Source organism: Scardinius erythrophthalmus (genome assembly GCF_964197995.2).
Source record: "Scardinius erythrophthalmus genome assembly, chromosome: 12".
NCBI classification, from domain to species: domain Eukaryota; kingdom Metazoa; phylum Chordata; class Actinopteri; order Cypriniformes; family Leuciscidae; genus Scardinius; species Scardinius erythrophthalmus.
Window position 1 is genome coordinate 17,789,522 of NC_138232.1, and position 13,781 is coordinate 17,803,302.

Consider the following 13,781-nt stretch of genomic DNA (forward strand, 5'->3'; position numbering starts at 1 on the left):
TTATAAGGTGCATTACAAGGCATAATTAATGAATTAAAAATACCCTTTGTCAATCAAAAATGATTTAATGGGCTACATAAATTAATATGGCCACTATCCAGAGATTATGTTTTCATATTCATATGAAATACACAGACACACCGTCTGCTGTACAGCAGGATGGCTCCATACCACACAGACATGGCTCAGGTTGGAGGAAAAGCAAACAAGGCCACACACTGCACACATCAACCATCCACATCAATGTGAAAATATTCACTCCTCAGTGTGGCGCCATACAGTCTGGCATAAACTTGTTCTCTGAGGTCCATTAATACATGAGACAATTTAAATCAAGTTAAAGGTAGGAATGTAACAATATTAAAACTCTTGACCAATAGCAATAAGACAATAATTAATTTCATGTTATGAAATGTTAAACTAAATTATAAAATAAATCAATTAAAATAAATCAAAAATAAAATTATTGCATAATTTAGGCATCACAACATAATAATGTGCTGTATGAAAAATACATGTTTTTAAAAGATTAACATTACTAAATGTAACTAAATGTAATACTAAATGTAGAAATGGGAAATGAGCATGCACAATTACTGTAAACATCCAATACTGACAGATACGGACTAATTACGGGATGGATACACATATTATGTTTCCACTTTTCAGACAAATGACTTGTGCAACCTGAATAGAAAATAGTATTTTAAAATAAAATAAAAAGAAAAATATGGCAACTCAATAGAAGCCCATAAGGAGGCATTCACTTCTGAGGTCAATCTTTTTTATAAATATAAATGTAAAGCCACTACGGAGCTATAAATACACCCCAAGACACTATATTCTCTGCACTTTATCTGTACATCATCTTAACCACAACTGAAGACTCTACCAATCATTCTAATAACTACTCGTTAAACTTCGTTTAAAAAAAATCTGATCAGCTTGACAGAAAAACTGGGATGGACTATCTGTTGAAATCTGTCACCATATTTACATATTCCTCCCTACAAAGATGAAGCGTGTATGAAAGGCAGCTTTAACTGTTAATATATTTTCTTTTGAAAAGATCAAGAAAAATATTTTTGAGCTTCCTAAACAACTCACAACATTATGACTCAAACTATGGCATGACTTTATGGTGGGTCAATCTGTCTGACGGACCAATGGCAGCCAAGGGAGGGTTCTGAAAATCTACTTTTAAATAGAACCCATTGTAAGGTCAGGATTGAGCAAAAAATATTATTATTATTATTATTATTATTATTATTATTAGAAGAAGATGAAAAATTAGAACATTAATAATAAAAACAATATTATTATTTTTATTATTAATTTATATTTATAATAATAATAATAATTATTATTATTATTATTATTGTTAATATTAAGAAAAATAAGAACAAAGAAAGTGTTTATACATAATTAGAACATTAATAACAACATTAATAATAATAATAATAATAATATGTATTATTGCTGCTATTATTGATTTATATTTATAATTATTATTATTAAAATTAAGAAAAAAGAAAAAGTAGGTGTTTATAAATGGTTAGAACATTAATAGTAATAACAATAATATTTATTATTATTATTATTTATTTATATTTATAATTATAATAATAATTATTATTATTATTATGAAAAATATTATTATTATTATTATTTATATTTATAATAATAATAATAATTATTATTATTATTATTATTATTATTATTATGAAAAATATTATTTTTATTATTATTATTAATAATTTATATTTATAAAACAATAATAATAATAATAATAATAATAATAATAAAAAGACAATTTGTTTATGAACAATTAGAACATGAATAATAATGGCAACAATTATATTTATTGTTATTATTATTGATTTATATTTATAATAATATAATACTACTACTAATAATAACAATATTATTATGACAAACTATGGCATGACTTTATAATTATTATTATTGCTGTTGTTATTAATTAGGCTGGACCTAATTAAATGGCACTAAATAGCCACTTTTTCTAATTAAATCATAAGATGGTTAAATCCTTTTCCTAGCTTGACTGTGTTTCACATCATGAGTTGCTTGTAGCTTGGAAAGCTTCTCTGACACTTTATTCTATGTGAGTGATGGTGGCCCTGCACTCATGAGCAGAGTAACTGCAGAGCCACTATTATACACTTGTACAACACACTTAACAGTTAACACCAATCCGGTCAAGATGTGCTGCCACTGCAAATGATCTACAGCACATTGTTTGGATTAAAGCAGGCTTAATGGCTTAATTATCAATTAATGAACACTCAAATCACTTTGCCCTCTGCAAACACCTCTAATGCGTCCTATTGTACAAACTGCAGCCAGAGGATGCGTCAAAACAGGATCAGTATCGTCTTAAACGGAGAAGCAAAATGTTCATTCCTGTTGCCATGATTCACTGTGGAGAATGTCTCCTACACACACACAGCCCACAGATCTCTCTCCTCCACCTCCCCCGGCCAGCACGCACAGGAGCGAGCCGGAGAAATACTCATCTGCCTGAAGAAGAAGAAGAAGAAGGCGGCATTTTAATCAGCTATAACCTTGCTGAAACCATAAATGACACCAGGAAGGAGGGTCCCTCTTTTGTCTCAGCTGAACTAATAGGGTTAATGGGCAGGGTCACAGAGGGTGATTGGGTGGCTATTACGATGGTGATTGATGAAGCGACGGCAAACTCATCTGCTGTTTACCCAAGAGCAAGAGTTCCACCTGCACATCGCCCCTGATGAAAGAAATTCGGTCATACAAAGCTCTATGTTCAACAGATATGAGAAATAAATAAACAAGTCCTGCCACATGATGAAATGTCCTTGCTTGACGATCGCTATGGCAACACCATGGCAACAGCTGAAGCTGCAGTGAGACCTGCGAGGCTATGCATGCTCTCAGGAAGACTGCAGCTCTACGGATCTTAAACTGGCTCTCTCGAATTAACATCAAGTCATTTCGCAAGCCATGCTGGGATTTTTAGCTTTATATTGTTATGATTTTTTCTTATAACATTGCATTGAAACTTCAGGTCCTTGTATTCACATGTTTCTATTCATACATGCCATTTCCTACAGTTTATTTAATGAGAGTTCAGCTATGATCTTAAAAATACAGGTTCCAAAAGGGGGTTTTCGCAGCAATGCCACAGACCATTTTTGGTTCAACAAATAACAGTGAACAATTTTTTTCTTAGTGTGAAGAACATTTTAAAAATCTAAAGAACCTTTCTCTGTTATACAGAACCATGCGTGTAATGGAAAAGTTAGCTGGGTGTTAAAGGTTCGTCATGGAAGCTGCCAATAAAGAACCTTTATTTTTAAGATTGTAACAAAACAAGACTCGCTGTATGTATGGAAATGCATATTGCATGAGGTAGGTGACACCTATTAGATATCAACAACATGGCAATGTTAATAGTTTCCATAAGTGGTTACACAAACGGTAATGCAACTACATCACTCGTTTAGCTCCTAATTTCACCTGTGCTACACACACACACACACACTGAGGTGCAGTGGTAAATGAAGGGGGGGCTGAGCTTGAGATCTTGGTGGGTGGATGATGGAATCCTGGCGTATCATCGCGATGCCTTTACCAGAAATAGATCAACAGAAGCAGGTAGAACATGGAAATCTTATACAGATGTGACACATTTGAGTACGCACATTTACAGTACAGACATATGCATGCCACACAGAAGTATGTGTCCATACCGAAAATATGTCATTTAAAATATCCTTTAGAGCTAGAAAATTTGCATTTTTTAAGATTTTTGGCATGAGGTTTTACACAAACTTGGAGTGCTGCAAACATTAAAGTAAAATGAGAAAAAATACAATTGAAATAAAATAAAAAAATAAAATTGAATTCATTCATCATAATAATATAATATAATATAATATAATATAATATAATATAATATAATATAATATAATATAATATAATATAATATCAGCATAACATAATTAAATAGAAAAGTGGACTTTTTAAGGTCAGTGACATTACTAAATAACACTTTCTTTTTCATTGGCTGCTTCATAACCGATCCTTCATTTGATTCAATTATAATTAGGCAGCCCGTAAGCACCACAACAAAAAGCACTGCTCTAAAGTAAATGCTTTTGTCTTCTGATGCCATGCTCTTTCGGTCTCTCGAAGCTTTTGTGGAAAAACTGATCAAATACTTTGCGTTTTTCCAGTTAAATAATTTCCCTCCTTCAGTATAAGATGAATTTCATAATCATAAATTATGTTTGATTCAAAGCACAGATCTTCATGTATTTCGCTTTCTCATTAAGTGGATCCATGACTTCAAATGGTCCATAAATCTAACAGCCAATGGCTTCACATTACCTTGGAGTCTCAGTAATAACTTTCCCCCATTTGTGAGATCAAGGTGAAGCCAAAATTTTACATGGTATGTGTCATTTGATACATTCAGCTGTGACATTTAAATATGGTTGATTGAAGATGCCATATATCATGCAAATAGCAAGTTAAAAAATGCACGGCAAGTTGGATTAATACTTTTAGGCTTCCAGGCAGACATAACATAATGCAGCACTTCTAACATGAGCATCTCTGCAATACGATGCAAGGTGAAGCAAATAAAAATTGCTTACATTATGCTATCAGCAACCAAAATATCAGATGGATCACTGTAGACTTTCAGCTAAGGGTTTAAAAGAATAATTCACCCAATATTAAAAATTTGAGATATCTATATTATATATTCCAGGGGCTCTATATTCTAGCTGGCCCCCCGGTGTGAGATTTTTTATTTTAGAACATCTTAGTTCCATGCCAATGGTTCATGCAGCCACTGTATGACATATGTATTGTGTTTATGCTTTTTAAAGCACTGAGCACATCCATCTCTGGCTTAGCACCAGCCAAAACGCAAGAACATTCTAATCGCACCGGTGTGATTGTACATGTCAAAGGGTTAAAACAATCACATTTCAGGGGGGGGGGGGGGACAAATTGAAACTGAGGGGGCACAAATCAGATCTGAGGGGGCAATGCCCCCTTTTGCCCCCTCTGACGCCAGCCCTGCCTATGACTCATGCACTCACTACGACTCCACTCACTGGTTCAAGGATCTGGTCACAGCATTGTCTGACAGAACAAAATGAAAGTCATTATTGATTGATAATCTTCCCCTCCAGTGAGCTCTTAATGCCATCATATGGCTCCAGAAAACTTGAAAGTTGGAATTATGGCAGTAGTTTTTAAAGTCCCCATTCATTGGGCTATTGTAACATTACTCAAAATTACACCATCACCTGATGGTGATAAAATAACCATAGCTGCAATAGTACATTTCTAAAAAGTTTTCAGTGTTCATAATGTCTGTCCAACTCAGCAATGGTCTAGTGAGTTGCATTTGGGTTGCATCACAAATCCATGGTCTCTCCTGTGCTTATATTGCTTTGCTCTTATATCACTTTATATCCAATATTAACATTTGATTATCTGCAGATGTGCTGGCAGGTCAAGTCAGTCAAGCTTGCATCAGCTGACTCTCAGCTGATCCACGTCTACCTATAGGAATACGATGCCTATCACAGCATCCCTATATAAGGTCTATTCAGTAAAGCATACTGTAAAGCATTCCCAGACTCTATTTTCAGAATATCTCCACACTCTACTTCCACTATATTACATTAAAAAAAAAAACTGTGTTATTTAGGTATAATTGGGAAGAATTGCTGGTTTGGCCCTTTTGAAAACATTCATGAAAAAAGTAGTTTGTAGCAAGTGTGGTAACAAAGTTAATGGCAGGAATACAAGAACTGACTGTAAAGCTCTTTGTTGCAGCTTCTAATTGTCTTGCTTTCCTTCTAGGGCATGACCCCCCATGACACAATGAGTGACCGTTTGTTCTTGGGATCAGAACCAGCCTACCAGACAGACTGCTTTTTGTTTTTTTGGTCCGCTCCCTCAGGTCACTTCTGGCCAGAAAAGAGGAGCAGAACTACTTCGACTTAACCGCTTTATATGATTATATTCAAGAGGACTATCATTCACCAACTGAGTGCTTTCCTCTACCTATGGGAAGCAGATACTTCAACTGTCCAGTATGATTATTATGTATTGTAACTCTCAATTAAATGAGCTTTCACTGAACAATAGCTCAGCCAATTCATCAGGAGAAGCTAATAATTAATTGAATACATAGCTTTTTACTTGCACACGCAAAGTGACAATCAGGGCTAAGCATTTTTCTGCACATAATAATGTTAATAATATGAGATGTTGTTACCCTAAAGTTATTGTCATTGCAAACATGAAAGGACAAACTAAGCAAATAAAAGGATTAAGACTAATTGAAAGATGTAGATGCGTCACTCCAGACAAGAAAACTCAACAAAAAAACAACAAAACCAAATCTTTTCTACCGAAAGGATAACACACTGGCATTGCTTTTTACTACTAAAAGGTAGATGTACCAAAGCTACGTGTCCAGTCAACATCCCTGTTGTTCATAGTAATACGTTACAAAATGCTATTGCCTTTGCAAACAGTGAAAGGACAAACTAAGCAAATAAAAGGTGCATTTAATTCTGTAAGGATTAGGAGGTGTTGAAAGACATGAATGTTTCACTCTAGTCAAAAACCCCAACAAAACCAAACCCTGAATGGCTCAATTATGCATTCTCAAGAGCTCAACTAGTTTACAGTGATGTTTCCCCACACTTTGCAAGTACACGTGCATCAACTCATGCAGCAGGTGTGCTGTGGCAAAGAGTTACCTGGCTTGCTCCTGCCGTGATGCAGTCGCTGAAGGCACCGCGTCGCGTGAAGAAGGCCAGCAGCTGCTGCCAGCGAGAGGAAGACGAAGGCAGTTCTTCGCTGGAGCTCCGTTTGGCCCACTGCCTCTGTTTGGACCCTGGGGCAGCATGACCGGATGCGGTGTTGGCCCGGCCGCCTCGCGGGTACAGCGTGTTGTTCCCAAAGATGTAGTTCATCACAGCCCTTGGGGCCAGGACAGATCCGCAACAGATGTCAAGTGCCGAGGCAGTTCGGAAAGTGGAAGCGTGGAGGAAGAGGGAGGGTGCACCTGGATAAGGTTACAGCATCCTCTCACGGATCCGACGACGGAACAATGCAAGCGTAAAGTCGGAGCCGACAGCCCCAAAATCCATCCACGCCCAACTCACAACCTTCCTGTCCTCACCAGCTGGGAGATCAAGTGTGCAGCAGTCTCATGCTGGAAGGTGGAGTGGGCAGCAAGAAGGGAGGAGGTGATCGTGCTGCCTTCGAATGGTGCACGCTACTCTGGGATGTGACTCCAGCTCCAGACGAGCTGAGACCTGAGAGAGGATCAATGAAGGACCGGGGAGCTCTCTGTGCATGGGGGAGAACCTAAGAGCCTGAAGAAGCAGGAAATGGGTTCAATTAACTGGCAAGTGTTGCAGTCGAAAGCCCACAGTTCTCCAGGGATTCTTAATCTAAATGGACTGGGGCTACAAGATCGTCCACAAGCAGGTATCAATCACATAACTTTCTTAAAAGCAAAAGAAAGTCTTCCACTGCGCATTAAATATAGATGCTGGCATTCAGGGTGGTACCCTGATGAAAAAGAAACGATTGGTGTTGTTGTAGTCCTTTTTTTCTTAGGCATGGCCACACTCGGAGGACTCCAGTTCTCCGGCTGATCATTAGAGCCAGCCGAGCCACAAAAACTATTTCAGCAAAGCTATTGATTTTCCCCTCCTCCTTGCACTTTAGACTAAAAGCTTCATTGTCAGAAAATATACGATTACCTAATGATTATAAAACTTTGCGCTAGCAAACATACTCACGGCTCCGAACGGGAGAGAGAGGCATAGATCCAGTGAGATCCAGGGGTAAAGGTAGATCCAGAAAGCAAGCGTGCGCTGCGCGTACAGAAGAAGATGACGATTCCATGCTGTCTGGATGCTCCTTCTGACACAGATCAGCTTTCACACGCTGCAGTCTCTTTCCACACACACATGATTCAGTGAGGGGGAGACAAAAGGCTGTGCCTTCACAGGCAGGAAAAAAAAAAAAAGAGAGAGAAAGCGATTGCAAAAATAACCTCGTCTTTGTTAATAAGACTAGAATTCCTGCAGATCTCCACCACGGCAACGCTCTGCAGTCAAACCTATTGACGGCGGCTCTGTGCCGGTAAAAACTATCCAAGGTGTGCCACAGGTGTCAAATGAGGTAACAGACATTGTCACAGCTTGTGCTCTATTCCCCCAGGACCAAAACCATGGCAACAGCTTCCACATCAAATAAAGCAAGCAACCCCACAGAGCCTGAGCCCTGCCTTCCTCCACCTAAATAGCTTATATTCACAGGGCTTTAATAGAAATTAAAGAACCACCAGCGATGGGCCTTTTAGAGCACAGCATCTGATCGGAGATACTGGCAACCGTCTTCAGTGATACCGGCAATTTTCAAATTAGCACAAGGAAGGGCAAAAAACAAACAAACAAATCTATGACGTCCTTTTGTGGTTAAGGGAAATAACGGCACTAAAGCTGCTTTTAAAAAACACTGTAAATGCATACAGTATTTGAATTTACTAAAACAATAAAAGGGATGCAAATAAATACATTAAATAATAATTTAAACTTGTTTCTTTAAAAAATATTTTATATTTTAGTTGTATTTGAAAGTCTACGCCAAGCCAACAATGACACAAATCGCTGCCTTGAGACAATGCCCCAGGACATGCTTTCTAGCATTCTCATTTAAATTTGACCTTCTAAATGTTGGTGTGTATCAATAATTCATCAGCAATTAAATAAAAACACTGTGCATTTATTTTTCATGAGCGTTGCTGTAGACCCCTCACCATGGCATACCGTCTTCATGGACACCTCGAAAATCCAGACCCCCCAAAATCACAGCTCAAGACTGTTAAAACTCGAACAGAGATTCATGCTACTGTATAATCGCAATGACACTAGATCCAGATCTAGTTCTCGGATCCAATTAGGTGTCCTAAATCAACAGCTGGACTTGACAATTACACAATAGCGTGAAACCTTATCCAAACCTTACTGTAACACTGATCACTCTAGATATGTAGTTCTCAACTGATGAGTCACCACCCTAAATTGGGTCACAGGTGTGCAGGGAAAAACAATATATGTAATCACACATAGCCATGAGGATATCAATATAGATGAGCTTAAAGGGTAACTAAACCCTAAACCAACTTTTTTTAGTTAATGATCTGTAAGAAAGGGGCTTTATTAGTGCTGTTCATTGATTCGAGTAACTTTTTTAACATTTGGGTATAAAGTGTTTTAATTCTACAACATATGGTGTAAAAACGTATGAGTGCTGCCCTCTTAAGGTTGAACGGTGGCTACTGCAGTTGAATTTTCCTATTGGATGTTGCGGTACTGCGTGACGTAAGCGGTACTGCGTGACGTAGGCAGGTTCCAGCTCACCACGCCCTCCCTTGGTACGAGCTCACCACGCCCTCCCTTGGTACGAGCTACCACGCCCTTGGATGAGCTAGCGTAGATTTATCTGTATTTAGTACAGTGGTTGGTAGTAGGTGTAGTGTTGCTAGTGGCAACAGCACTGCTGGACTGCATAGCTTAGGCGCCAGTGGTTGCATGCACTTGGCCTGGAAGACCGTGAGTGTGAAACCTGCATTTTACGCGGAATTGCTTTTCCAACGCAATAGAGGTGGACATGGGCTTCTCCACACAGCTCGCGCTGAACAGCGACGCAGTGCCGAACGCTGCTCCTCCTGCGAGGACTCCACCACTGCAGCGGCATCTTGATGTGAGTGATCATATATATAATCACAATTTATGGTTAGGCTAAAGTTAATCCTCTGGGGTCGACAAATGCGTCAGCGCATTTTACTGGATTTTTTCAAATAGCGACAAAATATGAAAATGCCTTTAGAGAGCGCGCGCTATTGACATCAACTCGATAAAACTCATCAGATGCATGTACTTTACGTCGTCTTGCGACCCTGTGAGTCACTCCATTTTAGAGAGTCTGACAGCTGCTCTCTCAGGTGCACGCCCCCCCCCGCTCACGGTTCGTCCCCTCTATCTCCGCTGGGGTCTGCCCACTTTTCTAGCATTTTTCAAATATTGCCAGTGGGTGGAGTCAGGCTCTGACCAGGGGTTTAGTTACCCTTTAATGTTTAAGAGGGAGGGGGGAAAACCATTCCTTGTAGACATCGACGTGTACATCCAATCAAAAACTAATTTAGTATTTTAGAGCAAACTGCTCCAATAAACTTGGTAGAAGTAGACAAATTCCAACATGTACACTCTCTCATTCTTGAAATTAATTAACAAAACTACAATAACTGCAACCAAGACTACAGGGTGGGCCATTTATATGGATACACCGTAATAACATGGGAATGGTTGGTGATATTAAAGTCCTGTTTGTGGCACATTAGTATATGTGAGGGGGCAAACTCCTCAAGATGGGTGGTGACCATGACATATACTAATGTGCCACAAACAGGACTTTAATATCACCAACCATTCCCATGTTATTACGGTGTATCCATATAAATGGCCCACCCTGTACATTAAATTCAATTTAACAATAAATAATCATGGTTTGTGCTGACTGAAATTTTGTGTGTTGAATTATTGGCTGTCGGGAGTAAAAATTCCATATTCTGTGAATGTCAAGTTAATAAGTTCACATATATTGTTGGCTTTATGCAGTTAATGGTGATATTAATAAAATTACTAACATTCAAACAACATTGTTTTAAGATTAAACACTGAAGTTTTATTAATAACGCTATCTAGGGACTTAAACTGTTAAACTATTTTGCTACTGGATTGAGTCGCCACTTAATGTCTAATGTAAAATCTGTGTACCGAAGCAAAACTGCTCTGGGCTTTATTGCACTGCTGATGAAGCAAAGTGCTGTAGAATGGCAAATCATACTTTACAGATAAGACAAGCTCTTTGTCACATTGATAGACACAGGATTGCTATTGCACTTCAGTGACTGTCAGAGCAGAACGTCATTGTTCCAACACAAAATGTTCAGTTCAGCCTATGACATGTAAGAGAGAGGCGTGATCATTTAATTACTGTACAGCTCATTTATTTCCCTATAGAGCAAAAGACTACAAAGCAAGCAGTAATATGGGTTCTGCAGACTGTATTATAAGAAAACAGAAAAGCAAAGAAAACCATTGCAAATGAATAAACATCCATGCCAATCACCAATTTGTTGCCATTTTCTGCTTCCTTTGTTCATGTGTAATTTAGATTATTACTGTTTTTATAATAACAGTAAAACGTGGGTGGTGCTTGTCTTTGCAAAACTCACTGCAATATTAAGGCGTTCTTGGATGTTGTCAGTTGCTAAGATGCCCATGGTTGCTAGGTTGCTTGAATCAATAGATCTCACACGCAAATCTATGTAATAATCAGGTCCATAGATAATTTTAATCTATTGGGGTTTTTTTGTGTTTTTTTTTTGTATTGTCCACCGGTCAAAATTAATTCAACTAACTGCTTTGAATATTAATGAATGAACATTAATATTAATTTGTTCTATTATCAAACAATTATGCCTTGGCAAAAAACATTAATTAAAAATGATTTATATAAGATTGCTGTTGCATACAATGGGATCCAACACTGGGGACCACTAGTAAAAATGCAGATTTTTCACATTTAACATTATTACCATCCTAAAAACTACAGTGAAAAGCTGAACCAACAAAGATCATGTTAGTATTTCTTAGTATTTGAAAGTACAATCTGATGATCATGTCCTCTTTGTCATTTCTTCATACTAAATGTTTCAAATTTAATTCCCAGATTTTCAATGGTGACTTTTGACACTCAGTATATAAATTAATAAATTAAAATTTAATGTTATATTAAATTAAATTCTAATTAATTGTAATAAAAATTCAACTACAAAAAGCTTTTGTAGCTCTTTAATCTTGACAACACTGGTTTGACAAATAAAATTATCAAATGGATCTAAAGTAAAACATTTTTGACATTTTTTCTTTCACTTTTTTCACAAACTAGAACCTGTTTTCTACTGCTATTATACTCTTAAATCACAAAAGCGTGCTCTCACAAACAGACACGTTTGTTGAAATACTTTGACTCATTTTAAAGATGCCTCTCCATTCTAATAAGCAGCTGTCTCTTTTGTTTACCACCTCACAGTCTCTGAGCCATTCCTCCTTTTCCCCAACCACCAGCATTATGGGCAATCAATCGATAGCACAATACAAGGACAAAAGCCTTCGGAGCGTCCCTCGCCTCTTCCCCAAGCTCTCAGTCTCAAGGCCAAATGAATTTCAGCAGTAAACACGCAAAGAGATGAGCAGTTATTTCAGAGATGGGGGTGACACTAAAAATGGCATGTGGTGCTACTCTACATGTTAATGTGTATATCTTCTGTCGGCAGACACCGCATGATTGTTACATTATCGTATTCGCAGTACATTTTCCTTTCATGCTCACAGACACACAATTAAATTAAAGGTATAAAAATGCAGAACCAGCGAGAGACTTTTAAAATGCAGCATATCTAATGATAAGAAAAACACATGGGGATGAGCTCATGTCATGAGCTTTAGTTATTCATCCATTTATACTGCTTCTAACAAAAATTATTGTATAAAATTATATATATATATATATATATATATATATATATATATGGTATAGGATTTATAAAGAATCATAAATCAAATACCACATTTGCTATATCACAAGTCTTCTGAAGCCATTCAATAGATTTATGGGAGGAAAGATGAGCACACAATCACATGGACTACTTTTAAGGATACTTTCATGGTGCTTTTTTTGTCACTTTGAAGCTTGCCATTATAAATAGACATCTACTTTTGTTGTATGGTCTCTCTGCCTAACAACACCTTTTGCATTCTAAGGAAGCAAGAAAATAAATTTGGTTTAAAAAAAACAACGAGTATTCATTTGGGGTAAACTGTCACTTTATGGCCCGGTTTCACAGACAGGGTTTAGATTAAGCCAGGATTAGGCCTTTGTTCAATTAGGACATTTAAGTAGCTTTTATAAACATGCCTTAGACAAAAACATTACTGGTGTGAATCTTGAGACAAAACAATGGCAGTCAGTGCAAATAGCTTTCAGCTAAAACTGCTCAAACATGCATTTTAGTCTGGGACTAGCTTAAGCCTTGTTTGTGAAACCAGGGTTACGCGTTTTAAAGAAGTTTACTATCATGCCAATAGAGTAAAAAAAAAAACAATGCAATCACAGCATGAACTTTTTCTTTTCTTTTCAGCAAAAGAACTTTGAGCCACTTACAATATTTGCAAGGCAAAATAATAAGTACATTTTAAAAAAAATAAAAATACTACCACTAAATCAAACCAAACCAAAACCAACTGAAAACAAACAAAACAAAACCAATTGAAACCAAAATACAAAACCTACGGAGCCCCTAAAGGGACAAGGTGATGGTGAACAAATTTGATGGGAGAAAAAATTATATTCCAATGCTTTTGCATTCTCTCGCAAAACTTTTGTGTTCCCCTGAAAACCTTAGTGTCTGCACGCAAAACCTTTGTGAGTGAAATAATGAGGCGGGGGAACGTAATACTTTCGAGAGTGAAAGCAAAAACAATGAAATACAATGTTTCCTCCCCTCTCATATTTTTGTCAATCACCACGTCCCCTTAGGGGCTTTGTTTAAAAAAAAAAAAAAAAAAAAAAAAAAAAACTAAAACACACACATAACAAATATTTGA

General features: G+C 37.2%; 1 protein-coding gene across 19 annotated transcripts in view; it reads right to left on the reverse strand.

Moving 5' to 3' along the window:
* dlg1a (discs large MAGUK scaffold protein 1a) overlaps positions 1-13,781 on the reverse strand; it is a gene marked incomplete at its 5' end in the record, with an annotated part of 125,356 nt that overhangs the window by 52,169 nt on the left and 59,406 nt on the right. The window contains one exon of one of the 19 annotated variants that reach the window (XM_081380788.1): positions 6,792-7,007. The exons of the other annotated variants lie outside the window; for them this stretch is intronic. Within the exon in view, the coding sequence (XP_081236914.1) occupies positions 6,792-7,007 (216 nt within the window). Of the gene's footprint in view, positions 1-6,791; positions 7,008-13,781 lie in introns of those variants that run through there. 19 annotated transcript variants of the gene reach the window in all.